Consider the following 14,673-nt stretch of genomic DNA (forward strand, 5'->3'; position numbering starts at 1 on the left):
TGCCCCACATACTTACAATTATTGCATCAGACACTTGTGATTGCCATACTAAACTGTCTGTCCTCCCTTATATAAAGAAAGTACAATTTATCAGAAGTTTCCATAACTTTTTAACATTTAGTAACCAAGATATCAGATTAGAATAAACAATGGTTCCATATACTATTCCCATTCTAGCTGTTCAGTCAGTTTGTTCTCTTACTATATGAAATATCAACTTCATGCGTGGTTGGATTTATAGAGAAATTATACTACATATATGTATGTATTTGTGTGTATATATATCCACATACATACATATATACTGCTTTTTGTTATAAAAGTAACACATGCTCATTATAAAAAGAAAAGCAGTACAGATAGGGATAAAACAGAATATGTTATTCAGTCACCCCAGGACGACTACAGTTAACATATTGGGTAGTCTTCTATGCATATATGTATCACTCTATCTACATATATCTATCCTTTATTAAATAAAAATACCATTCATTTAGTTTTGAAATATTTTTCACTTACATGGCATATATTTTCATGTCAATGCAGATCTACATCATTGTCTTTAAGCAGATATTCTTTGATGAACTTCTCATTCAGTTTTTGAATCACGGAGTTAGTCTTTGAGCCTTGGGCCTAGCATAAGGATCAGGAAAGGGGAACTAGGTCAAGAAGCCAAGAGGCAGATGCCGTACAATGTAGGTGACAAAGTGAAAAAGAAACCCAGCCCAGAACATCTTCCTGCTGTGGAAGGGGCATATGTAAGCATCTCTTCCTCCACCTCACCATTCCTCACAACCCTTCATACACAGCACAATCATAAGAAGCCACCCAAGCACTGTCATAAGAAATATTTGATGGGGCAATTAGTTCTTTCCACATACATATCTAGAGACGGTACTGCCTTCCTTGTAGTCATGGTGATTGGACTGAGTGGGAAAGGAGATTTGATTTGGGTAGTGACAAACTTGAGGAAATTTGACAAAGACTCTCATTAATGGATAGCAGCAGCAGCAGAATCAATGAGGAGAGGAGGTTGCTGACACCTTAAGTGTAAGGCTGATGACACCTAACTTTGTTCCAAGAGTCACTTCCCTGGCCCCCTTTCTGAATTGCTGAAAGGTGAGAAATCTGGGATGTCAAGAAGAAAGCTTTTTCTATACCTTTTTTAAACCTTTGGGAGAAGGTTATATCAGAAGAAAACCACCCACCTCCGTCTTCCTCTCCTTCCTAGCTGTAAGTTATAGTTTTTGTATAAGGCAATTATTAAATCATTTTGATCTGTGTTGTTGAAAATGTTAATATATGTATTACAAGAAAGAATATTACATGCCTAATACATTATACCTACTTCTCTTACAGAAATAGATGACAAGAGGGTGCCCAACACACAAGGGGAAGTAAGTTTTTAAAAATATTTTTGTATAAATGTGTTCAAATCAATTAAAATGCAAAAATTTGCTTGATATGATGTGATATAAATAATATGATACAACTGTAATAAAACTTTAGATTGCTCCTTCTGACTGAATAAACAGTAATATAGTGTCATTAAAATCTCTGCCTCTCGGTTACCTTCATTCTCTACCTATGTAATGCTAATCCCTGAAAAAACTTTTAAAATAAAACATCACTTTTAATGGCAAAATATGATACTGACAACTTCAATTTATTGAATGATTATATATACACACCACAGGCTAAGCCATGTAATGTTGGAGTCCCAGAGCAAGGAGATGAGGGTGGAGGGATGACACCTCTTAAAGGGTCTTCTGGTATGTGGAGCCAAAAGTCTGAGGCCAGAGTCTAGGGGGATTCAGTCCTCCAAAGCCTGAGTAACCAGATCCACGGGGTTCACCTAGAAATGTACTCAGATTTAAATTCAGCAGGCTGTCTGAACACTGTCACTCCCTATTCCCTCCACATACATGTGTAGGAGTTTATATAGAAAATAGGAACCAGGAGAGGCTAGGAGAGTATATAATAGAGAATGTATGAAACACAAAGTGAATAAACTAGTTCCCAGAAATGAAATCAATATTGAATAGGATGCTGTACAGAGTTACTCATCAATTCCCTTGATCGCAGGAGTAGGCATACAGCAATGCTTAAAGAGAAAAATGTAGAATGGGCAAAATATCAAATAGTGTATCACAAGATTTTTCTGAAAATTTTGTGAGACAGCAAAAGTGGAAATGCTTTGAAAACGAAACTCTTACATAAATACAAAGTAGTTTTTATTAGTAAGTTTACACTGTGTTACTAAACAACAACAACAAAAAATTTCTGAAGAGTTGATTTTCTATTTGATCTTTAAATATGTGTGTGGAAGTAAACATTAAAAATTCCTAAAGTGATTGCTTCTCAAAACCAGCCAGATGTGACTGAAACAGTATAAGTGCCCCAGAAATGTCAATCATCCACACATTTAACATTAATGTAGAGTCACCCTGTCTATACCTGTGCATAGTATGTAGGTATCACAAAACTCTATTCTGGAGAAATTTGCTTATACTATTTGCTTATCTGATATGGATTTGGTAACTGTTTTGTTGAAAGTTTTAGTTTTCAATTGATTGCTTCTGCATCAGATAAACAACATCTTGATGATACCTTTGACGGCAGTTAATCTTTAGTAGGCACAAGGAAGGATGCCTCAAGCTCTGTTTACAACTTTGTAAAACAGTTTCTAGTTTCTTTCAAACCTTGTACATTATGTTCTTCCTAATGTGCATAGCAAGCCTGGAACAATCTTCAAAAAGTGTGTTGTAACTATTTACACTTGAGCTTTTCAAAGCAAAAGTAATTGCCCCAGATGCGAAAACTCATTGATTAAGAACCGTACCCTTGCCACATTAAAACATAAATCAACATGCCACTAAAATGGAGTCTTTGGCATTTTCCAGTTGGGGGTTAGACCATATAATTTATTAAATGAATAATATGTATATCCATTATATAGAGCTCTGTATCCTTATCTGTATTTTGATCCTGAAATAAGTTCTTATTTTTGTCATTTTGAAATGCAGAATCTCTTCTTCAATAACTTTATCCTGATCCAATAATGCTTAGGTAAGAGTGTCACATAGCAGTTTTCTTTGGAAAGGACTTATCTTTTAAACATATGAAGAATGTTACCTCAACGTTATAATTCCAAGTAAATGGAGGTAATAGTTGAACACGTCAATTCAAGATGGCTATAGATTGCTCTTACTTTCCAAGGACCCTCATTGTCCCCCTTGAATCACTCAATAACCCCACGAACAGATACTATTATTTCCTGGACATAGCTTTTGGAATATACTTTGTCATGGAACTCAAGACTGTTTTTCTCTCAAATGAAAAGGATTGGTGTCTCTTTTTCTCTTTCTTTTTAAAAATAAATTAACGTTACTAGGTAGGAGAGTAAAATGATTTCAAGGCTGCCATGAATGAAGAATCTTATGATTAAGTAGACCCTACAACTCCATATATCTCTTAAGTCTGTGATATCACTAACGTGTATATAATTTCTCATTAATTAGATTCTATTTCATGACAGGGAGAAATCAGAAAGCTTTTCATAACATGGCCCAGTATTTATTTCCCTCACAGGTCTGATGGCATCGTATTTTGTATGCAAATCTAAGGCTTTTACTTTTTTCTCTTTCTCCACAGTCTCAGAATGCATCCCCTAAGCAAAGGAAGCAGAGTGTGTACACACCACCCATCATAAAAGGTACTGTTCAGGTACTGTTTCGGGTTGTCATGAGTGCTGAATCATGGCTGGTCGGCCATCTGTTCTCTAAGACCACACATTTGATGATAAGCTAAATCTAGTCTCAGCTCTGCAACTTAGCAGTGTGATGTTCAGTAAGATACCTTATCTACTTAAAACTTAGTTTCATTACGAGTAAAATATGGGGTTGAATAAGAAATAACTAGGGATCTCAGAATTTCAGTCTAGAAATTCAGAGTTTCCAAAATAATGACAAAGATTTTTTTCTTTTACCCTTATTCACTTACTTCCTTAAAGAGATTTTTCCAGAAGCCCTAGTTACTCTTGCTAGTGTTGGCAGATGATTACCATTTTTCTCTTGGCTAAAGCAAAGCAGAATAACTTGAATTTCAGGGAGACTGAGTATGAAGCATTGCCTCATTGTCTTGTGTCAGGAGCAGCTCTGAGAAACTCAATCAAACAGCTATTCATTGTACATGTCACTCCTACTGAAACAAGAACTAAGGATCTAGTTCAGATTCTGGAATTTTCCCCGGAATTGGAACTACTAAAAGAGGACCCATCAGTATCTTGACCAATATCAGTTCCAGGGAAAGCATCTCTTATTTCTCACACTGAAATGGTCCTGATTTGAGGTAGAGTCTGTCCAGTCTACTCTCTCATGTTTTTTCCAGTCTGGTGCTTGGGCTGTGGGCCCAGTGGTTGATCATGCTCAATTTGTCCAGCTCAGTTTCAACTGCATGAGAGGCCAGCTGAGCAGCTTCCTCTGGAGTTTGGAAAGAGGGCTAAATTGGGAGTGAAATTTCCCGCTCTGTATTTGCTCTAGATTTGGAGCCGATTCAGGGAGGCAGGATATAAATGAACACATTAATAGCTACTTTCAGTAAACTTCCTTCCTCGTGCAGCTATGAAACACCATGTTTGCTTGTTCATAAGACTGCAGTACAGAATACAATCATCAGCATTGTAGTTTATCCCAGGGTAATTATTGAGACTACTAGGCATCTCTCTCTGAAGATAAGTTTAATCCGTTTAAAGATATTTTCCCCATTGTAAGTGATTTTGTGCTTTCAAGACACATCAGTTTTGGCATGAATGGGCAACAAGGAAAAATATATGTTCACTCATTTAATGATTTCCTCTGCTCTATTTTAGGTTCGCTTAAACTAAATAAAGTAATACTGTTCTCATGTCCTCAGAGAATAATAGTATTATTTTTAAAGGAAAATCTTAAACTGAAAGTCTCAAGGGCCCGTGATGTTCATTATATTTAATTCTCAAATATCAAAAGAATATGGAATCCTAACATTTAGGGAAGTTAGTCCTATTACACATTTTTGCATAAAGCCTTATACTGTCAAGTCCCCCCAAGATACTCATTTAATGATAATCATTTGTGGTCATAAGTTAATGCCTTGAGAAAGCACAGTAGTTGTTTCAAGAGGATATCAGGGTACTATCACAAGTCATGTGGGTTCTCATTTATAACCAGTAAATACCTTTGGAAGGCCCTGCTTATGATAAAAGAAAAGAGAAAGCTAAATGCACGTATTTTATTTGGTTTACTGGTCCCTAAGAGCTAGAAATAAGTATTTTAAGACAAAATGAAGCAGTGGTAACATATGGCATGTTGTGAGCACATTAAAAGGCTTCGGTTATAAGAAAGATGAATGAGCAAAGGAAATGTTTTGAAGATCTTAAATATAATGATACAATTGCTCTGAAATGTATAATTCTTCAAATTTCAGTGGAATGGAACATGCAATTATTGAGAGTAAAAAGATTTGCTGAGGGCATAGTAGTACATGCCTGTAGTCTCAGCTACTTGGGAGGCTGAGGTAGGAGGATGGCTTGAGCCCAGGAGTTGGAGGCTATAGTGCACTATGATCATGCCTGTGAATAGCCACTGCATGCCAGCCTGGGCAACACAGTGAGACCCAGTCTCTAAAAAAATTTCTAAAACGAAAAAAGGAATTTGTACTCATAGATTCTTATTCTACATCTTGTTGCCATTTGTGATTTTTTAAATGACCGATATCTAAATATTTCAAGATATCTATTAGGTCTTTGTCTCATGCCAAATTTTCTTTTTCCAGGTTGAAATATCTTGATGTCAATTATACCTGTTATTTAGTTATTTTGCCTTCATTCTTGATCTTCTAATAAGCTCCACTTTGCCTATATCATTCTAGAAGTCCATCATTCAAAATGAACCTAATGATTAAGATGTGTTCTGATCAGAAACTTGTGGAGACTTCAGTTATGCCTGAAACCTCCTTCAACCCAGATACTTTAATTCTATTAATGCAACCCAAAATCTTAGCAGCTTTTTGTGGCAGCATTACACATTGTTGGCAAACAGTGAGGTGACTCTAAAATAAAAATGTCCAAGTATTTTACAGGTACAGCTTTCCATATTATTCACCATGTATTCCCCATATTGATGTTTTAAATTTGTTTATATCAAAAACAATACAGTACTGTCATCCCAATTGAATTGCCTGTTGTTGGAGACAGACTGTTACATTGGCATGTTATATTTTGTATCCTGATTCTGCTATTCATTCTGTTTTCAACTATCTGAATTGTGTGCCATCACAGATAAGATAAACCTATTTTGTTATTTTTATCTGATCCATAACAAACGTATGAAACAAAACACAGCTAAAAGAGAGCCCTGCAGCAGTCCACATATCCCCCTCTAATTCATATTGATCCCCTTGTCGCCACCATTTAACCGTTTATCAAGTAGACTTATTATATCAGGATTCCATCCCTTCATCAGAGGTTATCATCAGCACTCCTATTAGATACATTGTTGTATTTCAGATACCTTGTGCTAACCATGAGTCATAAATTTATGATATATATTATGCATAAAAATGACAGAAGTTGAAGTTTACATAGAAAACAGACTTTTTCATTACCTTGTGTAATATAGTGTTTCATGATTATACACATGGAAAGTTCAGATTATCAGAAAAATGACAGCTAATGACTAATACCCATGTACATTTCTCTGGTGTTTATATGGTGGTCAGCCCTGTAATTTACAGAACAGCCAATTAAATTATTGTTGGACTGCTTGAATCATGTTTTCAGAAAAGTGGATTTGAATGTTAGACAGGAAGTGGCTGACTCATTTCTATCCCCATTGTGTGTGAGTGTGTGTGTGTGTGTGTGTGTGTGTGTTACTGGAATGCAAATGCCTTCTACTGAAGAAAGCAAAGTAAGTGCTATTGATTTAAATGGAAATTTGAACATTAAACAAAGCAGCTGACTTAAAAATGACTTTGTAGAGCAGGGCCTATTAGTATTGCATTACCATTCTTAATGCATAGCCAGTCAGATTTTTCATTTACTTCTGTAAAACATCTTTTTCCTCCCATTCTTCCTAATTTCTTGTAAAGACTTCAGTGTCTAGATAGTTTTCTTCTATGTCAAAAAGACTTCTTCTGATATGCCAAAAATACCTTTGAATGCTTACAGCATTTTAACATTTAAGCTTTTTTTTTCTCCAAGGATGGCTATGATCTTGATATTTTATTTTTTTTTTCAACCTCTTCTCATAATAAGGCAATAAATACAAATACAGAATAAATCAGAGAGCAAATCAACCTGGCCCAATAAGAAGCCTAGCTTGGATTTTGGAGGGTGGAAGATAAAAGTGGCAAGAATAGCAAGGTTAAGACATACTTCAGATCACCAACGAAGCATAGTCTTCCAATCAGAGAAAACTGTTGATCATGGTGATTTCCTGGAACTCAATATGAAAAGACATGGACTTTGGTGGACAAGCTATCACGGTTCCAACCTCAATGCCACCACTTATTAGCTGTGCAACCTTCAGAAAATCAATGGGTTGTTCACCCCGGAAGACAACAACAAAGAAAAATACATTCAAATATGTTGGATGTATTTGGGAAGTAGAAATGAAGATAATGACCCAAGCCGCACAGTTAAGGCAAGCCACATATACATCTGCAGCGGGACGGGTAAAGGGAAGTTTTACGGGCACAGGGGCAAGTTCATGTAAGCTGCTTGGAAACAGAGTTTATTGGTTTCAGACACTCAGAGCCAGATTTGGCATCAATTAATTGCCACTATAATTAAATGACAATTTAATTACATTGCCGGACATACCTGTCCAGTAACGGCTGCAGAGGCCATTACTGAACCGGTGTTATTCTGAGAACATCTCATCTGAATTGCAGTAGTCCTAAAGAAAGAACTTCTTGTGGGGTTATTTTAGCAAGTCCTTGAGGCAGTCTTTGTCTCAGCCTTGCCAGCACGAACTCCTCCTCTTGGCTTTTTGCTTTAGTGTGTTTGGGCCTGACAAAAAAGTGATTTCATCATAGTATCTGCAACTTTCACAGGGTTAGCCTGTCTCGCTTCTCTCATGGGGAAAATGAAAGTCTTGCTTAACACACAGGATTGCTGTAGGGACTGAATGAAACATAACGTGTAAAGAAAATGCTTAGATCAGGCACACAATATGAGGAACTACTTTGAATAATTATTTGAGCCCTGAATTGAGAGTGGCGAATACTCCTCCTCCGTCTCTGCTTCACCCTGCAGCATGAAGGAATGATTCTGAGAGAGACAGAGGAGAGGTGGAAGGACTTCCAGGAGAATGAAATAGCTTTGTTCTCATCCCAGTGGGAATTGAAAAGTCAGGTTTAAGATGCCTGGATATAAAATCCATGTGGATTACCATGCTTGCAACATTCATTCCACTTTTATTTAGCACCAAGCCTCAGATAGGTGTGTGAGGTTAATCTTCAACATTTTGCTTTCTTTTAAACAAATGTGGCTTTTCCTTTGTCACCTAGCCCCGGTCCTCAGACACCATGCCCCTTATTTTCCAACTATTATAACATTCCTGTAAGAGATACTGATATTTAAATTAATAAATCTTGTATTTCAAAAAAGCTGAAAAACAAAATGATAGCTGGTGGTGAATTTTGGGGTGCTATAGCAGGTTATGCAATAAATATTTCTTGCCAGAGGGATGAGAAGGAAATCATCACACCATATAAATGCAGCCTACACTTAGGCAATGTAGGTAAATTAACCATGACTATATTGGAATGTGACCAATTCACTCTTCCTGATTTCAAACCTCCTTATAATTATGACTCAAAAAACTCTCCAAAGGAATAGACCAGCTGTAATATCCTGTCCTCATTACCCGTTGCACATTGAAAATTGAAGGCAGGAAGAGAAGGCAGCAAGATCTCTTAGCTTCTCATCAGGCGTCTCCACCACACTACAATCCTTTTATAAACACTCCCGTCTCTCTGTGGGTGTTCTTCAGGTATTCATCACATTTGCCTTTCTAAATCTTGGCTTGTTTGTTTGTGCAGGCTCAGTTTGCTTACTGTCTAGGGTGGGGCTTATTTATGCAGCTCAAGAAACATTTTGACAGATTTCTAGATAACAAGGAACATTCTAAATATATACAAGTCTTGCTTTCTTTTTTTTTTTTTTTTTTAACCCAAGTAAGCTTCTATTTCCAGACCCACTTCCTTTGCTTCTCTTTAATTTCTTCCACTGAGTTTTATGCTCATCTTTCCTCATATCTTTGGATGTGGAGGGTGGAGTCAGGTTAGAGAAGCAATTTGAGAATGTACCTCTCTTGCAAGTCACTAAGATGTCTTTTTTTTGGAGGTCAACGTTGAGAGAGAATGAAGGACGAGGAAAATACCAGCAAGTATGAGTGAACTTCATCTTTTATGACATTGTCGTGGATTATTAGGTTAAAAGGTCTAAAAGATCTTGAGATAAATCAAATTGCAAATTTATAATCGAGTCCAGTAACTTAATTAATCTCATGTGATGTGACTTAAACATTTGAAAAGGAGAACGCCATTTGTCAATATGATTCCATTCATTTGTCTGTATATATTTACCTATTTTAAAATTAATTAATCTTTTAAATTTATATTTCCCTGTATAAGTAACATAACAGCTTTTAAAATTGCTTTCTATTTGAGAAGCAGGGAAAAAGATAAACTTTTGCATTTGGTTTGAATAACTGAATCAAGAATCAGTTTCTTTAAATATTTCCCAAATAAGCAAATAGCAACGTTCAATTGTGTAAGTAGTAATAACACACTGCCACAATCACATATGAGCCTTTGCCATGTATGGAATGCTGCATTAAAGTGGTGTGGATACAGAAGTGAAAAGCAGAGCCCTGGCCCTGTAGGAGACCAGTCTGGAGGAAGCAACATGCAAGTGGATAGAGCATACCATGGTAAGTCCTTTAATGGGAATTTAGACAAAGACATCTGGGGATGGGAGATTTGCCATAGGCTTACTGGACAGGAGGGTAAGGCCACTTTCAGATCACAGAAGGGGCAGTCATATTTACATATAAGTCTGGAGAGTAAAATGGACTAGGTCTTGGAAAAGTGGAATACATGGCTCATACCATGATCATTCCTCCTGCTCATGCAAACTTGTGAAGCATTGCTGATGATGCTGTAATGTGGACAGTTGAATTCTGCATGGACCATCACAAAGATCTTTGCTGCCATGCAAAGACTAAATAGGTCTCATTAACGGGACTACGTAGATAATATCACTTTCCAAAGCATTTTAAGTCTTCGTTCATTTGATTCCATTTTAAAATTTCTGCTTCACGTCTTTGTCTTTCTTCTTAATATTACCTTTAAAACAGAATAATTTCCAACTGAAATCACATGTTTTAAAGTTAGATTTTATATTTTAGACCAGGTTTGGATTTACAGAAAAGTTTTGAAGATAGTACAGAGAGTTTTCATATATCCTATATCCAGTTTTCCCTATTATTTATGTCTCATATTAGTATGGCACAGTTAAAATTGGTAAATCAATAGTTGTATAAGACAGTTCTTGTTTTGCTGTAAAGAAATACCAGAGACTGGGTAATTTATAAAGAAAAGGGGTTTAATTGGCTTATAGTTTCACAGGCTGTACAGGAAGCTTTTTGCTAGCACCTGCTCGGCTTCTGGGGAGGCCTCGGAAAACTTGCAGTATGGCAGAAGGTGAAGGGGGAGCCAGCACTTTCCATGGCTGGAGTAGGAGGAAGAGAGGAGGGGAAGGCGCTACACACTTTTAAACAACCAGATCTCACAATAACTCACTCACTCACTATCAAGAGAACAGCCCTGAGGGGTGGTGCTAACCCGTTCATGAAGGATCCACCCGTATGATCTAATCACCTTCCACCAAGCCCCACCTCCACACTGGGGATTACAACTGAACATGAGATTTAGATAGGGAAACAGATCCACACCTTATCAACATGTATGCGTTGTTATTAACTAAAACCCATATTTTCTTTGTATCTATTTAGTTTTTTCCTAATGTCTTTTTTTCTGTTCCAGGAATCTATCCAGCATACGACATTATGTGTGGTTTCGTGTCTCCTTAGGCTCCTCTAAGCTGTGACAATTTCTCAGACATCCCTTGTTTCTGATGACCTTAAACGTTTTGAGGAATACTGGTTAGGTATTTTCTAGAATATCCCTGTACCGGGATTTGTCTGATGTTTTTGTCATAATTAGATTGGGGTAGTGAGTTTTTGGAAGAAGGACGACAGAGATAAAGTAACATTGCATCCCATGGTACGAGGGGCACATACTATCAATATGGTTTATCGCTGTTAATTTTGACCTTGATCACCTGGCTGAGGTAGTAGTTTTGGAGATTCTTCACTGTAAAATTATCCTTTTTCACTCCCTTTCCATACTGTACTCTTTGGAAGGAAATCGCTGTGTGTAGTACACATTTAAAGAGTGGGAAGCTGCACTCTACTTGCTTGAAAGAAGTGTCCTGTACACACATAAATCATTTGAAATTCTTCTGCAAAGATTTGTTTCTCCTCCTCCATTGATTTATTTGTTCATTTATTTTCATCATTACAGACACATGGATATTTACTTTATACTTTGGATTATAACTCAATACTATATTACTTATTTTGTTGCTGATATAGTTCCTGTTTTGGCCATTGGGAACTTTTTCCATTGACTCCTGTGTCCCACTGACATACTCCATGAATGTCAAGGTGTTGGTTTGTTTTAGCATATCCTTACTTTCTGGGACTACAAGATTCTCTAGGCTTTCTTGTCCCAGTCCTAGAATCTGCCTTTTCTCCAAGGAGCCCTCAAATATAATTTTAATTCCTATTTGAGTCAGTATTCTATGAAATGTATGTTTGAATAAGCATGTGGTTGCTAAAAATGGAGAAATCTGTCTCCTTGCAAAAATGTGTGTGCACCATGTCCATTAATGTAGGAGCTATCAGTCTGCTAAGGTGTACACACTCCACTCATACTAATGCTAATAGGAGTTTCAGGAAGTAAAAACAATTCTTCATTACTAGAATAAGCAGATGTCATTTTTATGGACTTGCTCTCCTTCGTTTTATGCCTAATGGAGTGTTCTCTGATGTTTTCTGAGATGAGATTTGTATTATCCCTTTATAAATGTGGAATTAATAATAGATTGGTAGCCTTCTTGATGCTTAACTATTTGCTTTACTTAAAGATTTTTTAAAAGATGTTTATAATACCTTATAGTTGTGTAGTGCTTCAACATATACAATGTTCTTTTGTATAATTATTTATCTTTTATAGAAAACTATGAAAGGTAACTAAGATAGTTTATTTTGGAGGAAAGTGTGGATTACAGAGGAGCAGGGTTCCTGTGTTAAGTGTCCTTCCCTTTTACAGAACTAAGTCATGACCTGAGCCTTTTTTTAGGGTGTCCTGTGAAGTTTTGTTAGAATAGCAACGGGCTTCATTTTTTCCATTTGCCCATTTATCCTGTTTGCCCTAACTAAAATACAGAGTCCATGCAACCTTATAACTTGATGGAAAATTTTTACAAGATCTTTTTATACCAAGCATTTTTACAAAATGCTTAGTACCTTTGTTTTTAATAATTGTTGTATTTTAAACTCATGTTATTGATCCTTATGTAATAACAATTTTGTACTCAAACCAAGCTTGCCTTTAATCTTGTCTCTCTCCAGTTTCTCCCCCTCTCCCAGACAGCTGACCACACAAATCTGACTCTTGTTTTTTGTTTTAGATTCCTTCAAGTGTTCACTAATCCCTTTAGAGTAAGTCCCTGAAAATGATGTACAGGGCTCTTTATGACCTTGCCTCTTCACTCCTGTCCAGCCTCGCCTCCGGTCACAGCCTCCTTTTTTCCATGCTGCAGCAATGCTGAGCTGCATTCAGTTCTTTGAAAATAATAAGTGGTTTCTGGCCTCTATGCTTTTGTTCTGCAGTGTTATTCACATAGAGGTGTTTCTTTGTACACCTTCCTCCCAGTTCTAAATCCTTTTGGCTGTGCTTCTTTGAGACTGAGAATGCATTTTATATACCTATATATGTGATATCTGTAATTCCTTCTAGCTAGACTGTGGAGCCCTTGAGGGCAGGGCCCATGTCCTATTTGTCTTCCAGGAACATTCTGATTTGTCTTTATTTGAATTTTAGAAGGCTCCTAGTCAGTGGTGAGTCCGTGAGTAAATAATCTTTCTGATTTAAAAATAAGCGTATCTTGGCTTAGTTTTAGCCACATTGAACAAAATTGTAAATTCTTTCACTGACTCACACCTTCATTCTAGACTCTAATAAAATGCTCACTGTCTATCTTCCAGGTCATTTATTAGGCTCTTTTAGTTCAGGATAAGCTAATACAGTCCCTGTTTATATGAAAAATGTTGTCAAATGAAAAAGAAAGTTATGTAAAAAATACTTGTAAGTTCCCTGAGATTGATATGGACAGTGACATTAGAACACAGAGAAGGCAATGGCTGGCACTTCCTGTCACAGCTAGGGAAGACTGTACAGAAGAAATGAATTGCATCTGTAAGTTGAGGGATGAGTGAGATTTTGCTAGAGAAGTGTCAGGGGTGGATTCCAGAAAGAGGATTTGGCAGAATTGAAGGCACAGAATGTGAATGGGCACATGAACTTTGAACACTGTGGACTGGGGACAGGACCTGTGGAAGAGAAAACACTGAACAGATGCAGGGGACTTATCAAAGGTCTCTTGTGTCCTGTGCACAAAAGTTGGGATTGTATCCCAAGACAATAGAGCACTTTTGGATAATTTTGAAGATTGCTTGATCTGTTGCCATATTTCTTATGAGTGCTTTGAAGATTTGGGGCCAGGGCTAAAGGACAAAGTAGTTGATTCAGAGTTAGTTTTTAAAAATTCTTCTATAATAGGTTGTATTTGCCTCAGTTTATCTGCTTATTTCCAGTGCTCTTATTTCTACAAGAATGGACAACTGCTAGCACCAACCTTTCTTTTTCTTTCATGCATTTAGACTTTCTAAGTAGAAGCTATGACTTTGAGATGCCAAAATACTCATCACATTATCATCCAAAATAGATCAGTTGAAATCCCTGTAAAATGTGTTAAAATATAAAAATGTCAAGATAAATTGAGAAATTGATTCTTAGTGGGGCAAACTTAAGATAATATTACATTCTTCACAAACTTGTCCTGGTCTATAAAACTTGTCTAAACATTTTCCCTCCTAAAACTTTATATTCTTGCCTGAACTTCAAAAAGAAGGCTGATCTGCCAGATAATTTTAAGAACAGTTTTATTAATTCCTTTCTCAATAGGTTATCATGACAAAATACCCAACACCTCAGTTGTGGCAGAACTAGCTGCACTCTGTCTGTTGAGTGTTTTCTGTGGGACAGTAAAAGATATCAGCAATGCTGTCAAACAATATACAAATATTTATTAAACTTGTACTCTGTGCAACATTCTGAGATCTGTCTTACTTTAAACAAATTAACTACCAAATTCTAAACACCCTAGGTCAAATTTTGAGAAAGGTTTACCATTTTGGATTTTTCACTAAGAGAAAAAATACCAAGCAGGATAAGAATGTTCAAAGGTTGCAGTTTCAGGAAATCACTATGTGCACAATATAA

The 14,673-nt window shown here is 36.6% G+C and overlaps 1 protein-coding gene across 2 annotated transcripts in view; it reads left to right on the forward strand.

Annotated features, from left to right (window-relative positions):
• The window catches only part of PPP1R1C (protein phosphatase 1 regulatory inhibitor subunit 1C), a 131,387-nt gene that overhangs the window by 69,524 nt on the left and 47,190 nt on the right, over positions 1–14,673 (forward strand). For both annotated transcript variants that reach the window (XM_023212459.2, XM_023212458.1), the window contains exons 3-4: positions 1,360–1,397; positions 3,655–3,715. In XM_023212459.2, the coding sequence (XP_023068227.1) occupies positions 1,360–1,397; positions 3,655–3,715 (99 nt within the window). The remainder of the gene's footprint in view (positions 1–1,359; positions 1,398–3,654; positions 3,716–14,673) is intronic.

The sequence above is a fragment of the Piliocolobus tephrosceles genome, chromosome 11 (assembly GCF_002776525.5).
Source record: "Piliocolobus tephrosceles isolate RC106 chromosome 11, ASM277652v3, whole genome shotgun sequence".
NCBI classification, from domain to species: Eukaryota; Metazoa; Chordata; class Mammalia; order Primates; family Cercopithecidae; genus Piliocolobus; species Piliocolobus tephrosceles.